A 23,332-nucleotide genomic window follows, 5' to 3' on the forward strand; every position below is an offset into this window, starting at 1 on the left:
GGACAGACAGGTAGGGAGAGATCAGAAAGACAGATGTAATACACTAAAGAGTGTCAGGTCTCCTGAACAAGGTTCAGAGACCGAGAGATACCCAAGGCCAGGTGGTAGAGATTAGAGGAGCTAGAGATATTAACTCAGGGACTGGAGATCAGAGATCGTCCCTGGGTTAGGGTGTGGGCTGTGGCTATTAGGCTCCTCCCCTCTTCTGCCTTCTCCCCACCCCCACCCCCCCAACCCCCCTTGCTCGGGCCCGGTGAATTGGCAACGTAGCTTTCCAGTCTTTTCAAGGGCCCCCTCCATGCTCGGCCCTGGTCCTCCCCTCTTCCCTAACACCCAACCCCTGCCCCCCTCCTCGGATTGGACCCTAGCCTGTCGGGGGGCGGGACCTGGGGGCCCTTACGTCATTGAGGGAGGAAGGAGGTGGAGCAGGGAGGGGGAGAGGGTTGGGGGTGGGGAGGGGGAGAACAGGGCGCAGGCAGGCTCAGCACCACGGAGAGCTCCCTCCCCGGCCCTTGCTTTGCTGCGGAGCTTCAGCCACTTGGGGAGGGAGGGGGTGGGGGGCCGAGGGCTCTGAGTGTGGAATCAGGGGGATGGCCTGGGAGGGGAGCGGGGGTTGGGGCCGGCAGAGAGCCCAGCCCTGAGCTTCAGGGCTACCAGGGAGCGGGGTAAAGGTAGGGGCGGAGGGCCCAGGGAGCAGAGGGGCGGCGGGCAGCGGCGGCAACACCACATCTGGATGGAATCCAGTTGCGTCCAGTCCACCATGGCTCTGGGACTGTCCTCTAAGAAAGCGTCTTCCCGAAACGTGGCCGTGGAGCGGAGGAATCTGATCACTGTTTGCAGGTGAGGAAAGGCGAGGGGTGGGCGGGTGGTTGCTAGGGCCTAAGGGGAGAAAATTAGACCAGGAAGGGACAAGACAAATGAAAAGAGCTGGGGTGGAGGAACGGCGGTGGGGGGTGGCGGAGAGCAGGGCTGTTCTATTCTGGGATTTATTCCGAATACAGGCCGGGCCCCTAGGACCGGGGCCATTGTGGACATAAAGCATTCGACAGAAAGCAAAATACTTAAAGTGAATACCAAGCTTGCTTACTGGTCAGCCAAAGTGAGGAAAGAAATGGAAGAGGCCTGTCCCCCACCCTTTTAGATCTTTTCCAGGGTCGGTGCCCAGCTTGGGGACAAAGGGAGATTCCTCATTTGGTGTTGAAGCTTCCTATAAAGACGTGAAAGTGCCATTATAGCTGGAGAGAACTGGAGGGGGAGGGATGGGAAGGGTTGGCACCCTGGGGAGGGTGGGTATAAGGAGCAGGTACATACCGAGAGCGTCAGGCTGATGGATGGTGCCTATCACACCCTCAGCACAGTCCTTCCCCTCCTACATGACTTCCTTTCACTTCAAGAACAGAGAAAGAGGGAGACACTTTTCCTTGCTGGCCTGGACATCTCAAGCAGACTCATCTGTGGTGGGAGCATGGACTTGTGCCCCATCATCCCTGGGTGCACGTTCCACAGTCTGGCCCAACTACTTTGAATGATAGGGGAAACTGGGCACCCAAATCTCTCCATGTCCTGAAGGATGTCAAAGGGCACCAGTAAGAATTGCCCACCTGTGAGACCTGGGCCTAAGGTGGGAGGAAGGTTAGAGTATGCCCATTCTCAGATCATGAAGGTCTCTCTCAATCCATTTCATGCTGGGGGGAGGGAAGAACAAATTGGCAATTTTGAAAAAAGTATTTCTTCCCAAGGTGCTGTGGTTTTGAAATATCGGAGGCCTAAGTGGGGGGTGGGAGGTGGGGAGAGAGAGAATGGAGAGGGGAATGGAGTTGATTATATGGGAGGAGACCCAGAGACCTAAGGGTCATAGGGGAACTGCAGATAGGGGTCTGAAGAGATGTTACCTCCTCTCAGAGCTTCCCCTCTTGCCCTAGTGTCCAGGGAATGCCCCCTGCCCAGTCCTAGTGTTGTGGTGACTCAATTACTTCTGACTCCATTCCCAAAATAAACCCTGCCAACAGCACCAACTTCACACTCTGGGAGCCAGAAGTGGCTTAGAGATGAGCCACCTTCTCCATGCTCACATCCTACCCCAGTTTCCCTCCTTAGATCTCTTGTTAGCTGCTTCCCCATGACACTTATGTCTTCGAGAAGCCTCAAGGTACCATCTAGGGGAAAGAAGTATGCTTCTATCTGAGGAGACATGTGGCTCCCCTAAGGCAAACCTATTTGCCATGTCCAGGAGTCAAGCCTGTCCCCTGCCACACAAACTATTGACATCTTTCTAAACACAGGCATTGGTTCTAGCACCTCCCTTATTGGAACCTATGGTGACCAGCAAACTGGGCTTTAGTCTCTGATGACACTGTCCAGGGGCCTTGGCATGAGCCCCTAAGTGCAGGCTGCTGTACCCCAACCCAAATACTTTCTGCCTCTCTCATCTGCTTGTCTCTATCCCTCATGTCCTCCTCATCCACCTCCTATGTCCCCTTCTCATGCCCTTTTCTTCTCTTACCCATCATGGGGCTATCCACCTCTAGTTTTATCTTTTCCCCTCCTCTGCATCTCAAACCCTGTTTTCATGATCCCCCATTCTCTTTGCTCTAGTTTCTAATGAAGAGGTGGACTTTCTCCTTGTTAAGACCAAAACCTGCATCTCTGCTTTTGACCCCTGTTATCTTCCAGAGGAAGCTTGCCACTTCAATCATCCCCCCTCTCTCATCTTCATTTTCTCTATCCACTAGCTTCTTCTTTGCCACCTGAACACATCCACATCTCCCCCAACTCAAAAACCCTTTACTTGACCATGCCATCCCTCCAAATTACTGCCTTCTCCTTTTCAGAGCCAAACTCCTAGACAGACTTGTTTACATTCATGCTTCCACGTCCTCACCTCTTCCTTGCTCCCTTCCAGGCTGTCTTCTGATCCCACTACTCTCCCAAAGGTTGCCATTGATCTAACACTCCTATGTGACCTTGGACAAGTTATTTAACTTCTCTGGGCCTCTGTAAAATTGAGGAGGGGGGGCTCACATTAGATGACCTCTAGCTCCCTTTTGGCTTTACATCTATGATCCTATAATCTCAACTACTAAATCCTATACTTGGCCTCTCTGGAGTTTTTGACACTGTCCACCACCCCCTTCTCCTGACTACTCTCATCTCCTTGGGCTTCCATGATGCTTTTCTCTTAGTTCTCCTACCTGTCTGATCATTTTTTTCTTTGCTGGATCATCCTATAGCTCCCAAACACTAAATGTGGGCATCCCCTAAGGCTATGTTTGGGCTCTCTTCTTTCCCTAAAGCCTCTCAGTGATGTCATTGGCTCCCGTGGGTTCAATTACCATCTCTACAGATGACTCAGAAATCTAGGTATCCAGATCTAATCTCCCTGTTGAACACCAGTTCCTCATTGCCTCTTGCACTTCTTCACCTGGATGTCTCATAAGCATCTCAAACTCAACAGATACTCCCCCTCCCCAAACCTATCCTCCCTTCAGACTTCCCCGTTTCTGTTGAGGGTACCACCATCCTTTCCACTTACCCATTTTGAATCATACTTTATTCTTCCCTTTTCATTATGGCCCCCACCTATATCCAATCAGTTGCCAAGGCTTGTTTTACGTCAACAATATTTTTCATGTCAATCCCCTTCTTTCTCTGAACACAACCGCATCCCCTCCCCAGCTCAGGCAGGCCCCCATCACCTCTCACTTGGATTATTACAAAAGACTCTGAATTGGCCTGTTTTCTAAACCCATCTGTTGTACATCTGCCAAATTGATATCCCTCAAACACCAATCTGACCACATCACTCCTCCACTCAAAAATCTCCATTGGCTCCTGACTGCCAATAAAATAAGACACAAAATCCTCAGCTTAACATTGAAACCATCCACAATCTGGCTCCCACTCCTCTTTCCTGTCTTGTTTCATATCATACACTCTCTGTTCTAGTAAAACTAGCCTGCCAACTGTTCCCCTTACATGACATTCCACCTCTTACCTCTCTACCTTTGCATGGACTGGCTGGGAAGGCACTCCCTCCTCACTTTTTCCTCTTAGATTCCGTAATTTCCTTCAAATCACAATTCAGGTGCTACTTCCTGATCCACTCAGTTGCTCTTTGCCAAAATCCTCTTCCCCCCAAATTATTTCATCTGTATGTTGCTCATTCATTTCAGTTGTGGTCAACTCTTTGTGACCCCATTTGGGTTTTTCTTGGTAAAGATACTGGAGTGCTTTGCCATTTCCTTCTCCAGCTCATTTTACAGATAAGGAAACTGAGGCAAACAAGGTGAAGTGACTTGTCCAGGGTCACACAGCTAGTAAGTGTCTGAATCTGGATTTGACTTCCTGACTCTAGGCCCAATTCTCTACCCACTGCACCACTTAGCTGCCCCCTTTCATCTGTATATATGCCGTAGCTCTCCCCTCCTCTAGAAGAATATACTCTCCTTGAGAACAAGGGCTTTTTCCATTTTTGTTTTTAAATTCCTAGCATCTACCATAGTGCCATGTATATTTCATAGAATTATGAAATAATCATGAAATAAGGCTGTTGAGTTGAATGTGGACAAAAATTACAAGAGGTGGAGATTGAGTGGGGTCTCCCTACCTGACTTGAAACCTCCATATAGTCAGAGAAACAATAAGGATGAAAAGTTGGGGAATTGGGGTTGGGAGACTAGTAGATACTGACTATATGGACTTGAAAACCAATATGGTTCTTTTAAGTCCATTATTGTCATGGAGTTCATTTATACTCTTAACAGCCCTTAGTAGGGCTTCATTTTCCCCAAGGTCTCTGGTATTCAAGTATCTCATAAGCTGCCATTTAATTTAAGCTTATTAAAGAGCATCTATTATGGTGTCTTTTGTGGGTGGAAGCCATTCTGTTTGTACCTTGGGCCTGGTGATTCCTGTGACAATTTACATACTTGGGAGAAATCTCTCACTATGGTTGCCATATTGACCCTAATTCTAATTGTATATTCAATCCCATTTATTCAGCTTCAACTAAGACTCTTCCACCTCGACTAGAAATCCTTTCCTTTTCATTCAAGGAACCCAATCTCACAAAAAGTAAGAGAGTAGCCAGAAAGGAAGAGGACATGAAAGCCCAGTTAAAGATCTAAACTCATAACGTTAGCCCGAAAGCCAACTCCAACCATGCATTCCTTGGTAAAGTGAACTCCCAGGTGAGGGAACACCCCTCAACTGGACTTCTAAAAAAAATCAAACTTAATCAATCCTTAGAGAGAAAGTATGGCATGGTGGATAGAAAGCCAGGAAGACATGGGTTCAGGTCCTGCCAGTGACACATCCTGACTGTGTGATTCTCACCTGGCAGCTCCCTATCCCAATGAAACCACAAACCCAGGCCCTCCAAATTCCTAATAAAGCCTCGATCAATCAGAAAATCCTAATCCTAACCCAGCCATTTTTCCCCTATGGGAAAGTGACATGGCAGAACTTGGGACTCTGCAGTGTAGCAGAAAACACACTGTGTCTAAAGTCAGAGAACCTGGGTTCCAATCCCACCTTTGACATTCGCTACTGATGTGTTCCTAAATTAGTTAATTAACCTTCTTGGATTTTGGTTTTCTAATCCATAAAATGAAAGGGTTGGACTAGATGACATCAAAAGTCCCTTCTGGCTCTGAATCTGAGTCAGAATTGGCTTTGAGTCCTGGCTCTGCCCCTAGTCTGCTGGGCAAACTTAGAAAAGCCATTCGACTATTCAGATCCTCAGTTTTCTTATCCTAAAATCAGGATTTAGACTAGAGACTCTCTAAACTCTGACATTCTGTGATTCTCTGAAAGTCTTGCTCCAACCCCAATGCTCATGTTCATTCAACTCATCTCGATCTTGACCACAGAACAACCCAAACTCTAAGCCAGCTTCACCCTCAATACCACTCTTACCTACACTTGTGCATCTTCACTGCAACTTCAATCCTAAACGATAACCCAAAACCCAACCTTGACCTAGTTCAATGCCTTGTCTCAACCTCAAATTTTAACCTAGACCTTGGGTGCAGCCTTACCCCAACTAACCCTACCCTGTCTACACAGTGATATTCACATACAGCAATGTCAGTCACCATCGGTTAGCCAGCTGACTCTTGTGGGCTGCATAGAGTCAGGCACAATATAATAATTGTGATAAGGGAATCAGGCATGGGGGAACTACGGGTTCACTCAATTCAATTCATTACAATGCAATTCAGTGCAACAAACATATTGAATCTCTGCTAAGTGGGAGCCGGAGTGCTGTGGCCACAAAAGGAATGTCTTATCACCCACCACAGAGTCTTTGCACAAGTTATCCACCATGTCTGGAGTGCATGTCCTTCTTATCTCTACCACTTAGAGTCCCCTATCTTTCTTCCAAACACAACTCTGGAGTCACCTCCAACAGGAGGCCTTTCCTGACCTACCCATTTGCTCATACTCCGCCCTTCCTAAAATTTACTTTTGTTATCAATCAATCAATCAATCGACAAAGCAATTATTAAATGCCTACTATTTGCCAGTTACTGTACTAAACACTGATGATACAAAGAGAAAAATGAAAGTTCATTGCCTTAAGGAATTGACATATTACTAGAGGAGACAAGTAAGGAGGCATGCCGCAGAAAACAAGAGCTGGCCTTGAATCCAAGAAGACCCTGGTTCAAGACCCAAATCTGGGTGATGATGCCAAGGGGGTCAAGTCACTTAACCTCTCAGTGCTCTAGGCCAGTGGCATCAAGGATCCCAGCAGGCTGCATATTGATGCAGAAAACCACAAGTTAGCATTATCTCTATTGTATCATATATTTATTTTGTTAAACATTCCTCAATTACATTTTAATCCAGTCCCAGCCTCACTCAAGAGTTTTGCTGGCTGCTTGAGGCTAAGACCTCTGTTCTGCTACTCCATAAGATAATAAATTTCAGAAAAAGCATTCATCTGCGTAAGTAAAGGGTATTTCCTCACCTGGGAGTTCACATTCTACCAAGGAAAGCATGTGTCTAGTTCCTATCCCTATATCCACATGCAAGCATATAGAAGACAAATAAAGGTAATTTGGCAGGGGATGGCACTAGTATGGGGGGGGAGGCTTCAAAAAGAACTCATAGAATGGGTGATGCTTGAGTCAGGCATTGAAGGAATCTAAGGATTCTAAGAGGCAGAGGTGTATCTGCTTTGTATTTACTTTTCTGCCCATATTATATATTGCATTGCCATGAGAAAATTAAACTCATAGAGAGCAGGAATTTTTTTTTCATTTTTGTCTTTGCATCCCCATCACCTAGCACAGTGCCTGGCACACAGTAAGCATTTAATGGTTGTTGAATTAAACTGAATTGACTAGGGGGTATTCGACACCTACACACATACCTTGTGGTAAATGGAAAGTCATTGCAATGAGAAATATGAGGTGGGCATGAGACAAGAGAGGGTAGATTAGAATGAAGGGCATTCAGTTGGCTAGAAAGGGGAGGGGGTAAGATAAAGATCATGGGATCACAGATTCAAAGCAGGACAGTTATTAAATCCAACCCTCTCCTTTTACCAATGAGGAAACCAAGGCACAAAGAGGTTAAGCTACTTGCCCAGGGTCCCAAAGCTAGTGTCTCAGGCAGAACCTGAACACAGGTCTTACTCCAAATCCAGTGCCCTATCCCCTAGACCTCATTTTCACTTGAGGCAGGAAAGCTAGGTTGGGGACAGACTGCAGAGGGCCTTGAGTGCTACTTTGATTGGTAGGAGGCTCCACTGGAAAAGCCACCTGCTTCTAAAAGGATTGCAGCTGAATATCAGTGTGCCAGCCTGACCCCAGTAGCTCATGCTTTTGGTCCAGCCAACTTGGCCCATCCCTGAAAGCACTAGCCCCATTGTCCTCTCCAGGATTTAGAGCTATAACCTTCACCCCCCAATGACCTGACTCTTTCTGATTTCCTCATACTTCCTGAGGGAGGATGGCGGGATGGTTAGGTCTTAAGTCTCTGATCCCTCCTCCCCACCTTTACCTTCCCCTCTCCAGAGGAATCAAGTGCCCATTCTTCCTGATTTCACTCCAACAGGTCCTCAGTGCCACCCCCCCTCCATTTCTTGCTTGTTCCATACTCCACATCTCTCTCCCCCACTCAAATTGGCACCACTGGGGTTCAGGGCAGCTGGTGTGTGGGTGGCTGGAGCAGCGCCCAGAAAAGAAAAGAGGCAAGGGGATGTGGGAGGGGAGGGGAAAGAGGAACCACTGAGGAAAGGAGGGGGAGCTGGGCAACTGAGCTCTCTGCCCTCTGCCCTTACAATGAATAATAGAAAACATTAAGATGGAGGGAGTGAATGTGGGGAGGGACTCTACCCATGCTTAGTGCCAATGCCCCCCTCCCCTCCCCACACCCTCCCACCTGCCAGCTCTCTACCTGCTGTCCTGTTCTCTCAGCTGGATACTCCACTTTGATACCCTCTTGTTGCTCTCCTTGCACCCGCTGCCCCTTCCCCCCACCTACTTACTAGTCTCCATCTCACTAGATGCTGCTCCAAGCACCCCATTCCTCCCAGTTACCATTCTGCCTTTCCACCTGACACCTTGTTGCCCTGCGTGCCTAGGTTCTCCGTGAAAACTCTGCTGGAAAAATACACGGCCGAGCCCATCGACGACTCCTCGGAGGAGTTTGTTAACTTTGCAGCCATTTTAGAACAAATCCTCAGTCACCGTTTCAAAGGTGTGGTCCTCCCCTCCCCACCCACGTAACTCCCCACCCCCACCTCCAGCTTCCAAGCTCCAACCCTCCAATCACCTCAGTCCCTGGACACAACAGCCTTGGGGGCTCCTCATAGTTTTCATCCTTTCTTCGGTCCTGAGCCTATACTCCTGCACCCACTCCCTTGCCCCCATCCCCATCAGATCCTGGGGAGATGGATGGGGATATTGAGGGTGCACATTCGAACGAGCAGGTAGGCTCTTACTCATACCCTCCCTAGCTCTGCCCATCCAAGACACCCTCTAAGAAGCAATGGTCCAGAGCACAAAATTGTGTAGTAAAAACACCCATGTATGTACAAATATTCATCCGTGTGTCAAAGTACATGCATGTACCATTTGTAGATGCATATTTCATACATGCATGCATTACATATGTAAACACATTTCTATCCTCCTGGCCTTGGTGGGCCCTCCCGGTGGTGTCTCTGGCCCAGCCTCATCTCCCCCACCCCCAGGCCCTGTCAGCTGGTTCAGCTCTGATGGGCAGCGGGGCTTCTGGGACTACATCCGACTGGCCTGTAGCAAGGTGCCCAACAACTGTGTGAGCAGCATTGAGAACATGGAGAACATTAGCACAGCCCGTGCAAAGGTGAGGGGGGAGGACCAATGACTCCATTAGGTATCTGGGACAGGGAGCCAATGCAAACTGGGTGGAGAGAAGGGAAGGTGAAGGATGGAGGCCTGCAGTGGAAAGGTGAATGTCATTGGCTTTGTGCCCAGGTATAGGGCATTGTGTGCCAGTTTAGGCTAGGCACTATGTGGTGGTGAGGGTTAGACAAATGATCATGTTATCAGTGCTCCTTCCATGGATCCAAGAGGCATCCAAACTTCCGGGTTTTCCCTAGCCCTCCCACTTCCCCTTCCACAGGCCTCCGATATCTCCAGCCCCAAACTCCTCAGGGTAGGTGAGTGGAGACGTAGAACAACTCACACAATAGAGATGAGAGAACATGTATGTTCCTTTGGTGGGGAGGAGGGTAGTCCTCCACTGTCCCCTTCTCCAGGGGCAGTATATGATGAGCTATGGATTGTAGGGCCGAGCTTGGATCCGGGTGGCATTGATGGAGAAACGGATGTCAGAGTATATTTCCACAGCCCTTCGGGATACCCGGACCACCAGGTCAGAGCCCTGCTGTGCCCTCCTACCTCTGAAGACAAGACCCAGCATGCACATCTTTACCCTAGGCCTCATTAGCTCTTGCTCTTCTGGAGAAAGTGCACTCACTCCCCAGCTACTTTGACACACCCTGGGAGGACAAGTCCCGGGTTGCATGGATTTCCTGAAGGCTTCTCCGTCTTGGGCTGCAGGGGTATTCCAGGGCAAAAAGGGGGGGTGACAGAGGAAGCAGGAGGAAGCATGCATGCATGGAGAGCTAACCTGTGCACCATTGCAGCTGATCTCACCCAACCTGTTATTTCACTCCCATTCATACACCCACACCCTCCCTCAGGAGCCTCTGTGAGCTAGGCTTTGGGCTGGCAGCTTAGAGATGTAGAGGACAGGAAGGGGAGACACATTCTCTATCACCCAGCATTGAGGATTACACTTGTGTAGGGGCAGCCAGACAGGAAAGGCATCCTTTAACAGGAAAAGGGGTTCAGGCGTCAGGTGGAGTTGGGAAGGAGATGCCCAGGGCCTTAGTTTCATCACCTGGAAAATGGGAATACACTACCTACCTCACAGGGTGGTGACAAAAGCCCTTTGCAAAACTTAAAGCACTAAATGAAGAGCTATTATCAGTCTGAGGTGAAAGAATTCTGGAGGGGACAAATAGGGTGGGAAGATTCCCTTGGGAAGAAGAGCTGGAGCCTGTGGGGCAGGAGTCTTCACAGTGCCCCTCTCCACCCCCCAGAAGGTTCTATGATGCTGGGGCCATCATGCTTCGGGAGGAGTCTGCAGTGCTCACAGGGATGCTGATTGGGCTTAGCGCCATTGATTTCAGGTGGGTCTGGATCCCCCCCACCCAACCTACCTCTCCTCTTCCCTACCTCCTTGTCCAGCCCACTCCTATAGCCTCTAGCCCCTTCACAGTCACATACACTCCTCCACCCACCCTGGGGTTTCTTTGTCTCAGCTTCTGTCTGAAGGGAGAGGTGATGGACGGGAAGACTCCAGTTGTGATCGATTACACTCCCTACTTGAAGTTCACTCAGAGGTGAGATTCCTCTCTGCCACCTGCCAGGGACCCTGCCCATCCAAGCCAGGTGTGGGGGCTGGGCAAGAGAAGGAGGGTGAACCAAGGCAATCAAGTTATCCCAACAGGATACAGCCTTGGGTTGGGTGCCCCCGTCCTCTCGAGCTGCACAATCTCTCCCCCACCTGAAAGGAGAGGGATCTCAGGTGCTGAGCTTGGGGTGGGGGCGGGGGGGGGGGGGGAAGGTGATGATGCCAAGAACTCTTGTCCTGCTTTGGCCTTAGCCCTGCCAGAGGCATAGGTAAAGGGCAGGGGGGGAAGGTACATGCTCTCAGTCCCTGTCTTTCCAGCTACGATTACTTGACTGACGAAGAAGAGCGACATAGCGTGGAGAGCAGTACCAGTGAGGATAACTCCCCAGAGCACCCCTATATGCCCCTGGTGACAGATGAGGACAGCTGGTACAGCAAGTGGCACAAAATGGAGCAGAAGTTTCGAATTGTTTATGCCCAGAAGGTGCCCGGGCATTGGGATGGGGATGAGTAAGGGGGTGGGGACGCAGGCCTGCTTCAACTCCTCCCCCAAAGCTGGCCCAAAGCAAACAAGTAACAGTCCGGTGCTACCTGCAGGCCCCAAACTGAGCAGGTCTCCCGGGTTCCTTCTCCCCCAGGGCTACCTGGAGGAGCTGGTCCGACTCAGAGAGTCACAGCTAAAGGACCTGGAAGCAGAAAACAAGCGGCTGCAGCTGCAGCTCGAAGAGGCAACGGTGCAGAATCAGTTGGAGAAGCGGGAGTTGGAAGGGGTCATCCTGGAGCTGCAAGAGCAACTGTGAGTGTTCTCTGGTCTGCGCTGTTCCTGTGACGGCTCCCATTGACCCCTTCCAACCGCTTTCTGCCTCCAGCCTGGCTACTGATCATCACGCTTCACCCGTGTTAGTGACGGCTACCACTCAGCCCTCAGCATCCGTACCTCTCCTATCACATTCCTGCACGCTCAGGCCTTTCACGGCTGCATCACTGGGCCACGTGGGGTCGGACCCTAAGAAGGTCCTCCAGACCTTGCATCATCCCCTTTCTTCCCTGTCCTTCTCAAACCCCTTTTCACACCACACCAATTCCCAGGGCCCCCAAGGACCACACCGGGCCCTTAACTCGTTATTTCGTCTCTAGCCTCTTTCTTTCAAGCCTCAGCACCTTCCTTGCCCCTCTAGTAATCTGAACCCTGCCCCCCCCCCCAACTTCTTTACTTTGAACCTGACTGCCTTCCAAGTCTGACTCTCTTTCTCCCCCAGGACAGGCCTGATCCCTTGTGAAAATGCCCCGCTAGTCCAGGTCTCCAAGGAGCTCACTTCATCGCCACAGTGGCCGTCACTGGGGACACTCAATGGGAACGGGGCAGGGAATGACCCCAAGATCTACCGGAGGTAACAGTAGGGCCAGGCTTTCTCCCTACCTCTGGGGTTCTGGGGAAGGGTCCCTTCTTAGAAAACAGGCCTGAGTATTTAGACAACCGAGAAGGGGAGGGACAGAGGACACTGGCTGCTCCTGGGTTCCTGGTGGCCCCTCTGTAGGGCAGAGGTGGAAGTTCCTGGGTGTGAATCCTATCCACCTATCTGCCCACCTGACAGACACAGCTTTATGAGCACTGAGCAGCTGTCTGCTGAGGCCAGCCTGAGCTCTGATTCCCAACGGCTAGGAGAGGGCAAACGGGACCGGGAACCCTGGGGTCCCATTGGTGAGTCCCCTCTTAATCCCCCCACCTGCAATGAGTGCTGGCCCCTCCCCTTCCCTTATGGGCACTGAGTCTGCCTCTCTCCCCAGGGAAGGACCCGACGCCCTCCATGCTGGGCCTCTGTGGCTCCCTGGCTTCCATTCCCAGCTGCAAGTCCCTGACAAGCTTCAAATCCAACGAGTGCCTCGTGAGTGATAGTCCAGAGGGCAGCCCAGCCCTGAGCCCGAGCTGAGCCCAGCAGTGCCCCACGGGGCTGGACGTGCGGCCCTCCCCAAGTTCTTGTGGATGATGAGGCCACTTTTCCCAACCTCCACCCATCATCACTCCTCCCTTTCCAATGGAAGAGCCACAGCTGACCTGGCAGCTTGGGAGGAAGGGGCAAGACGTTGGATAGGATCGAAAAGCTACCTGGTCTGGGAAAGGCCCTGCAATACCACCGGGAATATGGGAAGGGAGGAGGGGAAAGGCCCTGGATCGAGTTCACTCTTTTCCCCCATCCTTACATCAGGCTTTTGGGGAGGGGGAGAAGGAAAGGCTTGGGCACAGTCTCCTGGCAGTCTTCTTCCCCCTCTCAAACCTGGGGAGTTGGGTTAACAGCACCCACTCCTTACCACTTGTCTCTTGTCTGTCTCTATGGAAACCCCTTGGGCAATCCACCCCTCCCCCAGCCCCCTGGGTGGCTCAGTGGAGGGGAAGAGGCAAAAATAAAAGTTGAAGAAATGCGACTGGTCTGTGGGCTGTGTTATGGAGGCTGGGGCTGCCCAGGCTGGGCCAGCTAGCCATCACTCAACCCTGGAAAGAAGCTCCCTCTCCTAAGGAGGGCCTGTTTGGGCCCAGGAGCCTCCTGGCCCGCTGGCTGGGGTTCCTGCCCCTCATGACGCCCCCAAGCACCAAGAGTCAAAGCCAAGAGTACAGCAAAGCATCATCTTTGGATCTAAAGGTTTCAACAAGAGGGAGACGGAGACAAAGCAGGACCAGGGGCTGAGATAGATGTCCAGGGGAAAAACAAAGGGACAACAGCAAATTTGATTTCTAAGGAAGGAGAGGGCGGTGAACCAAGAGCTGGGGGCATTTGGTCTGTAGGAAAGTGGGGAGAAAATATGGAAAGAGAGGGGAGTTTTGTTCCCTCCATGGTGCCCCAGTATTATCAGGTGGGAGGGAAGGTGGAGAGTCATCTCACCCTCGGCTATACAGCACAGAGGGTGACACTGTGCTCCACAGCCCCCACGATAAGGAAAGTGTGTCTAAGTCCCCTCTTCGTGCTGTGGGCCAGAGCTGGTCTCCTCAGGAGATCTTGGAGGTTGGTGTCTTCCATCTCTCTCTCCCACTCTCCCCTCAGGGACCCCGAGGGCGTTTTTCTAGGTTCAGTCTCTGGAAAAAATTTTTGCTAAATTCGTAGGTGCTGATCATGATGGCACAGGAGGGGGCTGCTTTGATGATCCGTGGGAGGAAGCCTTGGGGAAAGAGCAAAGGCAGAAGCCTGGGGTTAAGACCTGAACAGAGAGAGCTCCAAGAACCCTGCCCCTAGCTCAGACCCACATCTCCTTCCTCCTCCTGAAGATTCCCCCACTCCCGACACATCAGCCTCAGCCCTTGATGCCCACCTGCAAAGAGTCCTCTGGCCCCAGACTCAGCTTGAATTCGTCGGAGCAGCAGCCAGGTGGAAGGGGAACGTGGGGATGTCACTGCAAAGGGAATGGAGGGAAGGACACAGTAAACTAAGGAATTCCCAAGGCACAGATGACCCAAAGGCCACAGTGGCTCTGAGGGCTTGGTCACCAGCACTGCCTTATGCCCTCCTGCCATGCGTCTGTGCTGGGTCTCTCTGAGGATGCCCAGGCCCTTCCCAGCATTCAGTAGCTAGCACATAAAAGGTGCTTAATAAATGTTTACTGACTGACCTCTCAAGGCTCCCACACTTCCCAACTCCATCTGACGCTGAGTTTTCACCACGTCAAAAGGCAGTGTGAGTACAGCAGCCACCTGGAAAGGGGAGGAGAACAGCACCACCCTGCCACCAGTTCTGCCCCTTGCCCGAAGGCACCAGGCCAGAGCCCAAAGTTCCTCCCTCTTATCCAGGTACATCTTTCCAGCCTCAGCCTCACCCTCTCAAAGGCAAAGAGGATTGGTCTGAGAACCAAGAAATTAGAAAGGTGCTGCCCTCACAAGTTCTGCGACCTTGGGCAAGTCTCCTGATCATTTTGGGCCTAAGGTTTGCCATCTCTACATGTGTAAAATCCCCTATGATTGGGCCTGCTCAGCTTTAAGTCCATCTCCTCCCTCCCCACCTCCCTCCATCTCCCAACCTCTTCCTCTCAAGCGTTGCCCTCCCCCCCCCCCCCAGCACTGCCCACTCACTGTTCCTGAGAAAGCTCCAGCCACAAAGCTGATACTGACTGAAGTCCGGTCCTTGGCTGCCATCTTACATAGCCATGTCTTCACTAACTCATAGTTAAACCAGTACAGGGCTAGAGGAGAGAGTGGAGATAGGGCTCAGCAAAGGTTCAGGGAAGACCAAGGAGTATCCTGGGGAGGGCAAGATGGGCTCATGGAAGATGTAAGGCAGCAGAGTCCTGTCATCCCTCCCATCCATCCCCAGGGCCACCTGTCCCACAAAAGTCCCTCAGGCTCGAGCTCCCCATTTCCTTTGCACCCCAATCTGCCCTAGATTTTTGCCCCCAAGCCTTCTATCTCACCCCACCCTCCCAGGGCCCCCAAGTACCTGAAAAAGGCACATCCCTCAGTGCAGTGGCACCCCAGCCAAGCCACAGAGAGCGCCAGCCACCCTGGGACACGGCTGCCCTGACACAGGCCCCAAGTTCACGGTAGGACAGATGCTGGGCCTGAAGCTTTGTTCTCACCAGCTCCAGGGGGCTGATCACAGTCACAGTGCCCACTGCCAGAATGGTGAGAAAAGGGTGTCAGGGCACTGATGGCCAGAGGAAAAGCAGCAGGTAGCGCCTGGGATTGGACAGCCGGGGAAGCTGAGACTCTGAGGGACTCGGGGCCTCAAGAAACACCAGTTAGGGGACTGGGAAGGGAATGAGAGATTAGGGGGTGGGAAGGATCAATATCACAGATGAGGAGTCAAGGCTGTTAAGGTGGTGCTGCTACTTGGCTTCCTCCTTCCCCCCTCACTGTCTTGGGCTGGGGGACAAAGAACACTCACGTCGGGCCATAGCTCCTGCCACCATGGGTGCATAGAGGTCAGAAGTCACAGCTCGGCTACATAAGAAACCCTTGAGCTGGTCATAGGTGGTAAAATAAATGGCGGTGGCAGGCACTGTCATCACCCTGTTGGGAAGTTACAGGAGAGCTGCTATGGCAGAAGGGTAGTGTGATGTCCACACCCTCCAGTTCCTGCCGCGTCCCCTTTGCTCCCACTGGGGAACCCAATGAGTGGGAGCTGGCTCCCTCCTCCATGACGTGTCCTAGCCACTCCAACCTCCCACCCGCCACCCCACAAGTGGAAAAAAGGGACCAAGGCAGAGCCCAGGAAAATCCTCACAAAGTTGCAGGGAGGCCACTCCACAGAGTCCTAGCACCCTCGTGCCGAGTAATCTTCACAAAGGCATCCTGGGCAGGTGGGAGGCAGAGGGAGAAGAGGGGGTTATCAGAGGGGAGAAGGCTGGAGCTCTGGGCCCCCCAAACAGACACCCCAAAGGAGAGTAAGAAGCTCTTTGTGGGTCCAAGCAAAGGCTCCTATCTGGGATTACTCCTGAGTACCCAACTTTTTTTTTTGAGGGGGGAAGGCAGGGCAATTGGGGTTAAGTGACTTGTCCAAGGTCACACAGCCAGTGTCAAGTGTCTGAGGCCAGATTTGAACTCAGGTCCTCCTGACTCCAGGGCTGGTGCTCCACTCACTGCGCCACTTAGCTGCCCCTTGAGTACCCAACTTTAACCATCCTTACCCAGCCATCCCTGAGATAGTCCTCCATGGCCCAAGAGACCACCCCAAGGGCCCCAAAGAGCTGTCGTGCACAAAGGCTCACCATGGTGCCTGTGAAGTAGGTGGGATGCTGGTACCAGACGGTACAACGAGAACCATTCTGACATAGATACAGGGGCTCGAGAATGCCATTGCAGTAGAGCATACACTTCCCTGGAGGCAGGAAGAGAGAACAGCGGCAGGGATGGGGGTCATGAGAAGGATGACCGCCTCCATCCCATCAGAGCCCAGGACATGGAGGGTGGGGGTGGGGAGAAAAAAAATCAGATGGCTGACTGAGGTGGGATGAGGTTGGGGATGGGAACATGAGACATTTTTCTTTTGGTCTGGAACTATGATTTCATAGGGTGGGGTGGGGGGTGACGCCTGGTATGGAAATTCCTTCTGCCAATGAAGACTGGCAACCATCTGTAACTTGTGGTCCCAAGAGAGGTTCTGGGGAAGTGACTTGGCCAAAGCCACAAAGTCACAAAAACAGCATTTGTCAGAGAAAGGACTAAAACCTGTGGCCCACGGATGACCACTCTCTCTTCACTGTTCTATGCTGCCTCTCGAGCCCTCCTAGTGACTGAAGAACCTCCGACCTCCACCAGCCCCAATTCTAGAGCCAGTCTGCTGGTTGAACGACCATTTATGGAAAAAGCACAATGTACTTACATTTAGTATAGGGGATGCTCCAGGATCCCTGGGACTGCGCCAGCCCTAGAATATAAAACCCACCACCATCGGGCAACTTCTTCCAATGCTCACCAGTCCCTAAGATTCCCATACCCACTCACTCCCCTCCACCACACCCCCATCCAGAACTAGGGTCGGGGGAAGGGCGCTTGGAGGAACAGATTCTCCTGAGTCCTGGCTGACCATCCTCCCCCACCCTGGTCCAGGTAGGCACTCACCACTGGTGGGAGAAGGGCGCTGGGACTGCAGTCGGACCTTCACCACATCCAGCGGGGTCACTGAGAGAATAGGGACAACTGTGAAGACACCTAGCCTGACCCCGATCCCACAACCCCAATCTCTAGCATCCCTCAAACTTCCTTACTGAAAATGGAGGTAACGAGGGCCCCTGTGCCCGACGCCACCATCTGCTGCAGGGGGCTGATGCCCCCAGGTGCCTTCTCTGCCATCACACTGCCCGCCGCCTGTAAAGCATCGTCGAGAACATTGGGGTATCACGAGGAGTCCAGAGGGGTGGGGGGCTGCTGGCACCCTAGTTAGCACCGGCTGCTCCCACCTGCCAGGCCCTGACACCCTCCCTCCTGCCACACATTCTCCCTCCTCCCCGGGGCACACACTGAAGGCAGTCGGGGGTTACAGGAGGATGTTAAAGGGCCAAGTATCTCTGCACTTTGATAGGACTGGCCACAATCTTCTGCCCCTCCCCTCCACTCCTCTGCCCTGCTCCAGACCCATAGCCTGGCACTTCTGGAATCAGGGCAAAGGGTGTGGGGGGGAGGGGTTCAGGAGCAATCCGACACCTTCATTCTACGGAATGGGGAAACTGAGGCCCAGAGATACTAAATCACTGCCCAAAGTCATGCGGGTGACTCAGAATGGGGCTGTTTATTAAGCACCTACTATGTGCCAGGCACAATGCTAAGCGCTTTACAAGCATTACCTCGTGTCTTCCTCACAAAAACCCCACGTATGAGGTGGGTGCTATCATTACCCCCGTTTTACAGTTGAGGAAACTGAGGCAGAGATTCAATGACTCGCCCAGGGTGTCTGAGACCACACTTGCGCCCCCTAGCGCCTTCCGGAGTAAGCGCAAAAGAGAGTAGAGAAGTAAACACCCCTCCCAAGATACCTCGGTCTACAGACACCTAAGCCCCTCACGTGTATCAGGCAGCGCCCCCCGGGCTAGTCCCCTGGCTCAATCCAGCCCTGTCTGGGGGGGATCTGGCACTCCTGGGAGGGGTCCCGACGGGCCGGGCCGGCAGAAATGGGGGCGGGGCCTCTTTCACACCGCCGTAGAGACACAACTTGGGGGATACCCCCCCAGAAGTGGGGGGGGGCCCCCTCAGCACATTCTCTAACCCCCGGTACAGAGGGAGATGACTCGGGCGTGCGGGGGGGAAAAGATGGCAGGAAAGAAGCTGTCCCCTCCCCCCGCTCGTCTACCAGCCCCCAGGGCACAGAGGGGGCCCCACTTTCGGACTTCTCCCTCCCCCACTGCGGGCCACTCACCGCATACACAGAGACCCAGAGTTTAAAACGGTTAAGCCCATAGCACCGAGGAAGAAACAGGCCCGGGGAGGGGCGGGGGATCGGTCCGGGGTCCCTGGGCAGCTGGGCCGGGGCAAGGTTAAGCAAAGAGGCTCCCCCGGCCCCGCCCCCGCCCCCGGCCTCCAGCCCCTGCCCCGACCCCCTCCCGACCAGCTCCGGGCTCCCAGGCCCGCCCCCCGGCTCTCGGCCCGCCTCCGCCCCCACCTGCCCCAGACCCCGCGGGGGCTCCGCGTCCTCGCGCCGCCGCCTCCGCCGGGCGAGCCCATTGCCGTTCTGGGAGGGGGGCCCGCGGCTCTGGTCGCCTCCCCCACCCCGTCTCCCGTCTCCACGTTCTCGCTCCCGGCTCCCGGCTCCGGGCACCCGGCTCCCGACCGCGGTGCCCCCGCCCCCTCCGCGGCCCCGCCCCTCCCCCTCCCGCGTGGCGCCGGCCGAACCGCCGCGAACCCGGCGACGGCGGCCCCGCCCCCAGCCCAGGGGCGGCCTTTGGGGCGCACGCGCTCCTCACTTCACGCGTGGGTGGACAGTGGTGAAGCGTCGGGTCCCGGGGGCAGCGGGGGTCCTCCAGAGCCCATCCTGGCCCTCCCCGGGCAGCGGGCCCATAGCCCGGCGCTTTCGAAAGAGGAGCCCGAGTTCCTGCTCCTCCCCACTCCGCGGATGGGCGGAGCCGTAACCCTTGGAGTCCAGAACTCCCCCTTCCTCAAGGTCACAGGAAGTACTGGCCCCGGGGAGGGGAAGGAAGAGGGGAGGGGGAGGGGCAAGAAAAGGGGAGGGGAGAGGGAGCAAGAGGGAAGGGGAGGGGGAGGAGAAGGGAGGGGCAAGAACAGGGGAGGGGAGAGGGGGAGGAAGAGGGGAGGGGAGGAGGAGGAAGAGGAAAAGGGGAGGAAGAGGGGAGGGGGAGCAAGAGAGGAGGCGAGGGAAAGGGCAAGAAGAGGGGAGGGGAGGGGGGAGGAAGAGGGGAGGGGAAGGGGGAGGAGGAGGGGAGGGGAAGGGGGAGGAGGAGGGGAGGGTTCTCTTCCTCCCTCCTCCCCCCTCCTCCCCACCTCCTCCCCTTCCTCCCCCTTTCCCTTCCCCTCTTTCCCCCCTTCCTCTTTTCTCCCCCCTTCATCCTCTACTCTCCTTCCTCCTTCCTCCATTTCCTTCTCCCGTTGTCCCTCCCCCTCCTCTCCCTTCTCCCCCTCTACACTATCCTTTTCTCTTCCTCTCTCTCTCCTCTCATCCCTTTCCTTCCTCCTCTCTCTTCTTTTCCCCTCCCTTTTCCTTCCCCCTCTCCCTCCTCTCTCCTTCCCTTCCTCTCTTCCCTTTCCCCCACAGGTAGATTCAGAGCCCGAGCCTGGCGCTGGGCCTCCGGGGTCTCCTCCCCTTGCCCCCCAGGACTGGAGGGTGGGGATCTTTCCCTCAGGGAGGGTTTTAGACCCTCAGACTTGGGAGGCAGTTTAGTGAACAAATTTAGTGATCCTGGACAGCCCTTTTTTGAGCTCGGGAAGACCTGGGTTCAAGTGGTACTCCTGATAGAGACTCTGTCACTATATCACTTGTCAGTATATTCTCAGGCTACTCTCTTAAGACTGAATTGCCTGGTAGATGCCACATCTGTATCAGTGGAAGTAGTGGCCTCCCTGGGAGTTCCAGTTCCCCAGACCACTGAAATCACAAATCTGGTCCAAAAACAAAAACTCATGTTAGGAGGGGGAAGAGCAGCTAGGTGGTGCAATGGGTGGAGCAGTTGGCTTGCAGGCAGGAAGACTGGACTTCATCTGTCCTCACTAGTTGTGTGACCCTAGGCAAGTCACATAATCTCCTTTGCTTCCGTTCCTAAGAAGAGCTGGAGAAAGAAATGGCAAACTACTCCAGTATCTGGACTCAAAACAACAGGAGGGGGAAGCTGATGTCCAGAGGAGAGACACGATTTGCCCAAGGTCATACTGCTGATAAGTGAACCTTACATGTATAGTGTTTATTTATAATAATAAAATCTGAAACCTTTAAGAATTGCAAAACTTTACATATTACCTCATTTGATCCCTACAACACTCATGAGCTAGGTGCTATTATCATCTTACAGAGGAAGAAACTGGGGCTCACAGCTCACAGCTGAGGCAAGATTTGAAATAAGGTCTTTCTGGTCCTTTAGAGTAACCTATGAAGAGACTGGGAATACAATAGACCAGAAATAAAAGACTTGGGGGGAAAGTAGACTGTGCACACACCAAGTGGGGTCGTGCACTTTTTAAATAAATTCTTGTTGACTAACGATAGCTAGTATTTATAGCACTTTGTATACATTAGCTCATTTGATCCTTAAAACCCCCCTTGGATGCAGGTGACATTTTATCTCCACTTAAGAGATGAGGAAACTTAAGCTTAGCTAGGACCCGGTTAAGTGTTTTGGAGTACACTGGGGCTGAATGAGCTGAGGTTCTCCTCCCTTTAAGCTTTCCCCTACCCAATCAATCAGTTCCTCTGCCTCCAAATCCCAAGGCTGTTTCTCCCACATATCACACTGCTAGAAAAATCCCTTCACTGCAAGCCTAGACATTTGGTTCAAGTCCCTGGTCTTAGTACTTCCCTGCCAAGACCCATTTCTCTTTCAGGGGGAAACAAATCACCCCCACCCCCACCCCCATCAATCTCAGGCTGGCTTCTGTGACTTTAAGAGAGGAAGGGTAATGGTTTGCCATTCTGACAATCTGTCACACATCTGATGTACAGGGGTTGCCCTTTGAGCCAGCTTGAAAGCTAGACCCAGCCTCCTATGGGCAGGCTGCCAGGGAAGCACGGGGACTTGGAGGGGCCAACAGGCAGCTTCTACTCAGCTCCTCAGCCCCCCACCAGTCTCTAGCCCTCTTCCTGGGGGAAATCTGCACTACTCTGTGGGGTTGGCCTTATGAGAGACACAAACCTTGATGTACTTTAAGGAGAGTAATGATAACTGATACACAAGCCTCCAAGAAACCCTACTCTGATGCCTCCTCTTGGCATGGCGTTTACTCTGAGTTCTCAGAGGCTATGGCAGGTTTCACCACAAAGAAAATGTTTTCAATACGGCCCCAGTTAGAGCCCAGTCTGTTTTCCAAGGACCAAAAGAGCTGATGATGGAGAGGTCCACTGGGCCTGGAGTCAAGAAGACCTAGGTTCAGACACGTATTAGCTGTGTGACCCTGGGCAAGTCACTTAACTTCTATTTGCCTCAGTTTCCTCATCTGTAAAATGGAGATAATGATAATAGCACCTGCCTCCCAGGGTTGTTGTGAGAATCGCATAGGATGACAATTGTAAAACGCTTAGCACACAATCAGCACTATATTAACATTTGCAATTACTATTACAAGAAGGCTGACCATGTGGTGATGATTATATATTATACATAATATATTAATATACAATGTGTTATTATATATTATATGAATATATAGATATTTGTGTATATATGTATATGCATTTTCACTGTCTGTCCCTGTTGCAACAATCCGGCTAGCAGCTATTGTGGGCGTGAAAGACCAACACAAGCCCAACAACAAGAATGCTGCCAAAGCCCAGGTTCTTTTGATCTGCTTTAGTAAGGAAAGTGATGTTAAGGGTTGACAAGTTTGCTTTAATTCAGCATACAAATACCATCCACTTAGTTCAGGGGGAAAATCCAGCACCCTGAACTTCGGAACAAATACAAATTACAAACATTGACAGACAGACCATGTCTGATTCAAATCCCAATACATAGTTACCAGAGTTTAACAAAGTCCCAACATCCGGGTTATGAGCTGGAGGACTCTTAGCTACAGCTGCCCAGAGTCTCCACACCACCAAGGGTGAGAGCCCTGCGCAAATGGCTCTGTCTTCTCTTCTTACACCGTTTCAGATGTCATCAAATGTCATCTGAATGACCAGAACTGAGGCTCCTATCATTGGCTCTTGAGTTTAGCACCTCCCCTTAGTACACTGGGAGCTTCACAACCACATAGGCTTAGCACCTGATAGGGGTTTGGGCCTGGGGCTTAGCACCTGGTAAGACTCAATGAAATACACTGAATTAATCAAAGGAAACAAAAGCCAGACTCTTCAAGGGCACCTGGTTGAACTGAGTGCTAAGAGCCCATTTTGCTTAACAACACACTCCACCCATTGTTCCAGGATACATAATCTAATCAGCCATGGATCCTGGAACATACATTGTGATCCAATTACACAGGCAACGAAAACATGTCATTCACAACAAAGCAAAACATGTGACGTTCCCAAATATGGGTTTACAATTCAAATGTCCACCCCTAGGTCAAAGCAAGTTAATCTCTTTAGCTCATAAAGTACTTCTTTAGCATCACCCTGCCATTGCAGGCTTTTTCCCAGTACCCTGAAGCATGGTCATGCTTTAGTTAGTAAAGTCCTAAAGCAAACAGACGAACAAATAGAGTTCTCTTGGGGATGTCTCCTCCCCAAACTGCCATTGCAGGCTTCCACTTGGCACCCGAAGTCCAAACAAAGCTCTGTTGGGGTCTGTTCTCCCCATTATGTTCCAGTCCCCAGTTCCAAGTCCTGAGGGTCCA

At 52.3% G+C, this 23,332-nt stretch overlaps 2 protein-coding genes across 5 annotated transcripts; one reads left to right on the plus strand and one right to left on the minus strand.

Annotated features, from left to right (window-relative positions):
* The first annotated feature begins 433 nt into the window (after window positions 1-433).
* RUNDC3A (RUN domain containing 3A) lies at window positions 434-13,345 on the plus strand. 2 transcript variants are annotated; one of them, XM_036756030.1, is made up of 11 exons: window positions 434-840; window positions 8,594-8,709; window positions 9,206-9,339; window positions 9,785-9,870; window positions 10,604-10,693; window positions 10,826-10,906; window positions 11,236-11,401; window positions 11,556-11,713; window positions 12,177-12,308; window positions 12,513-12,619; window positions 12,706-13,345. In XM_036756030.1, exons 1-11 carry the CDS (start codon window positions 734-736, stop codon window positions 12,846-12,848), a joined length of 1,320 nt encoding a protein of 439 aa, XP_036611925.1. In that variant the 5' UTR covers window positions 434-733; the 3' UTR covers window positions 12,849-13,345. The 2 variants fall into 2 exon arrangements, with proteins under 2 accessions (XP_036611925.1, XP_036611926.1); XM_036756031.1 differs by lacking the exon at window positions 12,513-12,619 and having other exon boundaries at window positions 441-840; window positions 12,706-13,340.
* A 181-nt stretch (window positions 13,346-13,526) lies between these two features.
* Window positions 13,527-19,505, minus strand: SLC25A39 (solute carrier family 25 member 39). 3 transcript variants are annotated; one of them, XM_036757199.1, is made up of 12 exons: window positions 19,297-19,505; window positions 17,608-17,707; window positions 17,462-17,521; window positions 17,223-17,267; window positions 16,609-16,718; window positions 16,125-16,192; window positions 15,786-15,910; window positions 15,339-15,512; window positions 14,975-15,084; window positions 14,518-14,599; window positions 14,221-14,301; window positions 13,527-14,070 (listed from the first exon to the last, which is right to left on the minus strand). In XM_036757199.1, the coding sequence occupies exons 2-12, from the start codon at window positions 17,690-17,692 to the stop codon at window positions 13,952-13,954; spliced, it is 1,059 nt and encodes a 352-aa protein (XP_036613094.1). In that variant the 5' UTR covers window positions 17,693-17,707; window positions 19,297-19,505; the 3' UTR covers window positions 13,527-13,951. The 3 variants fall into 3 exon arrangements, with proteins under 3 accessions (XP_036613094.1, XP_036613097.1, XP_036613095.1); XM_036757202.1 differs by lacking the exon at window positions 19,297-19,505 and adding an exon at window positions 18,996-19,161; XM_036757200.1 differs by lacking the exon at window positions 19,297-19,505 and adding an exon at window positions 18,753-18,916.
* Between the last annotated feature and the right edge of the window lie 3,827 nt (window positions 19,506-23,332).

The sequence above is a fragment of the Trichosurus vulpecula genome, chromosome 4, assembly GCF_011100635.1.
Source record: "Trichosurus vulpecula isolate mTriVul1 chromosome 4, mTriVul1.pri, whole genome shotgun sequence".
NCBI classification, from domain to species: domain Eukaryota; kingdom Metazoa; phylum Chordata; class Mammalia; order Diprotodontia; family Phalangeridae; genus Trichosurus; species Trichosurus vulpecula.

Bases quoted from the DNA above. Each gene is read 5' to 3' on its own strand.
- RUNDC3A (XM_036756030.1), top strand. From the start codon at position 734: ATGGAATCCAGTTGCGTCCAGTCCACCATGGCTCTGGGACTGTCCTCT. The intron at 9,340-9,784 runs GTGAGGGGGGAG...TATGGATTGTAG, and splicing joins TTAGCACAGCCCGTGCAAAG to GGCCGAGCTTGGATCCGGGT. The intron at 11,402-11,555 runs GTGCCCGGGCAT...CTTCTCCCCCAG, and splicing joins GAATTGTTTATGCCCAGAAG to GGCTACCTGGAGGAGCTGGT.
- SLC25A39 (XM_036757199.1), bottom strand. From the start codon at position 17,692: ATGGCAGAGAAGGCACCTGGGGGCATCAGCCCCCTGCAGCAGATGGTG. The intron at 17,268-17,461 runs GTGAGTGCCTAC...TTTATATTCTAG, and splicing joins GCGCCCTTCTCCCACCAGTG to GGCTGGCGCAGTCCCAGGGA. The intron at 15,085-15,338 runs GTACTTGGGGGC...TCTCTCCTCTAG, and splicing joins GAGGGATGTGCCTTTTTCAG to CCCTGTACTGGTTTAACTAT.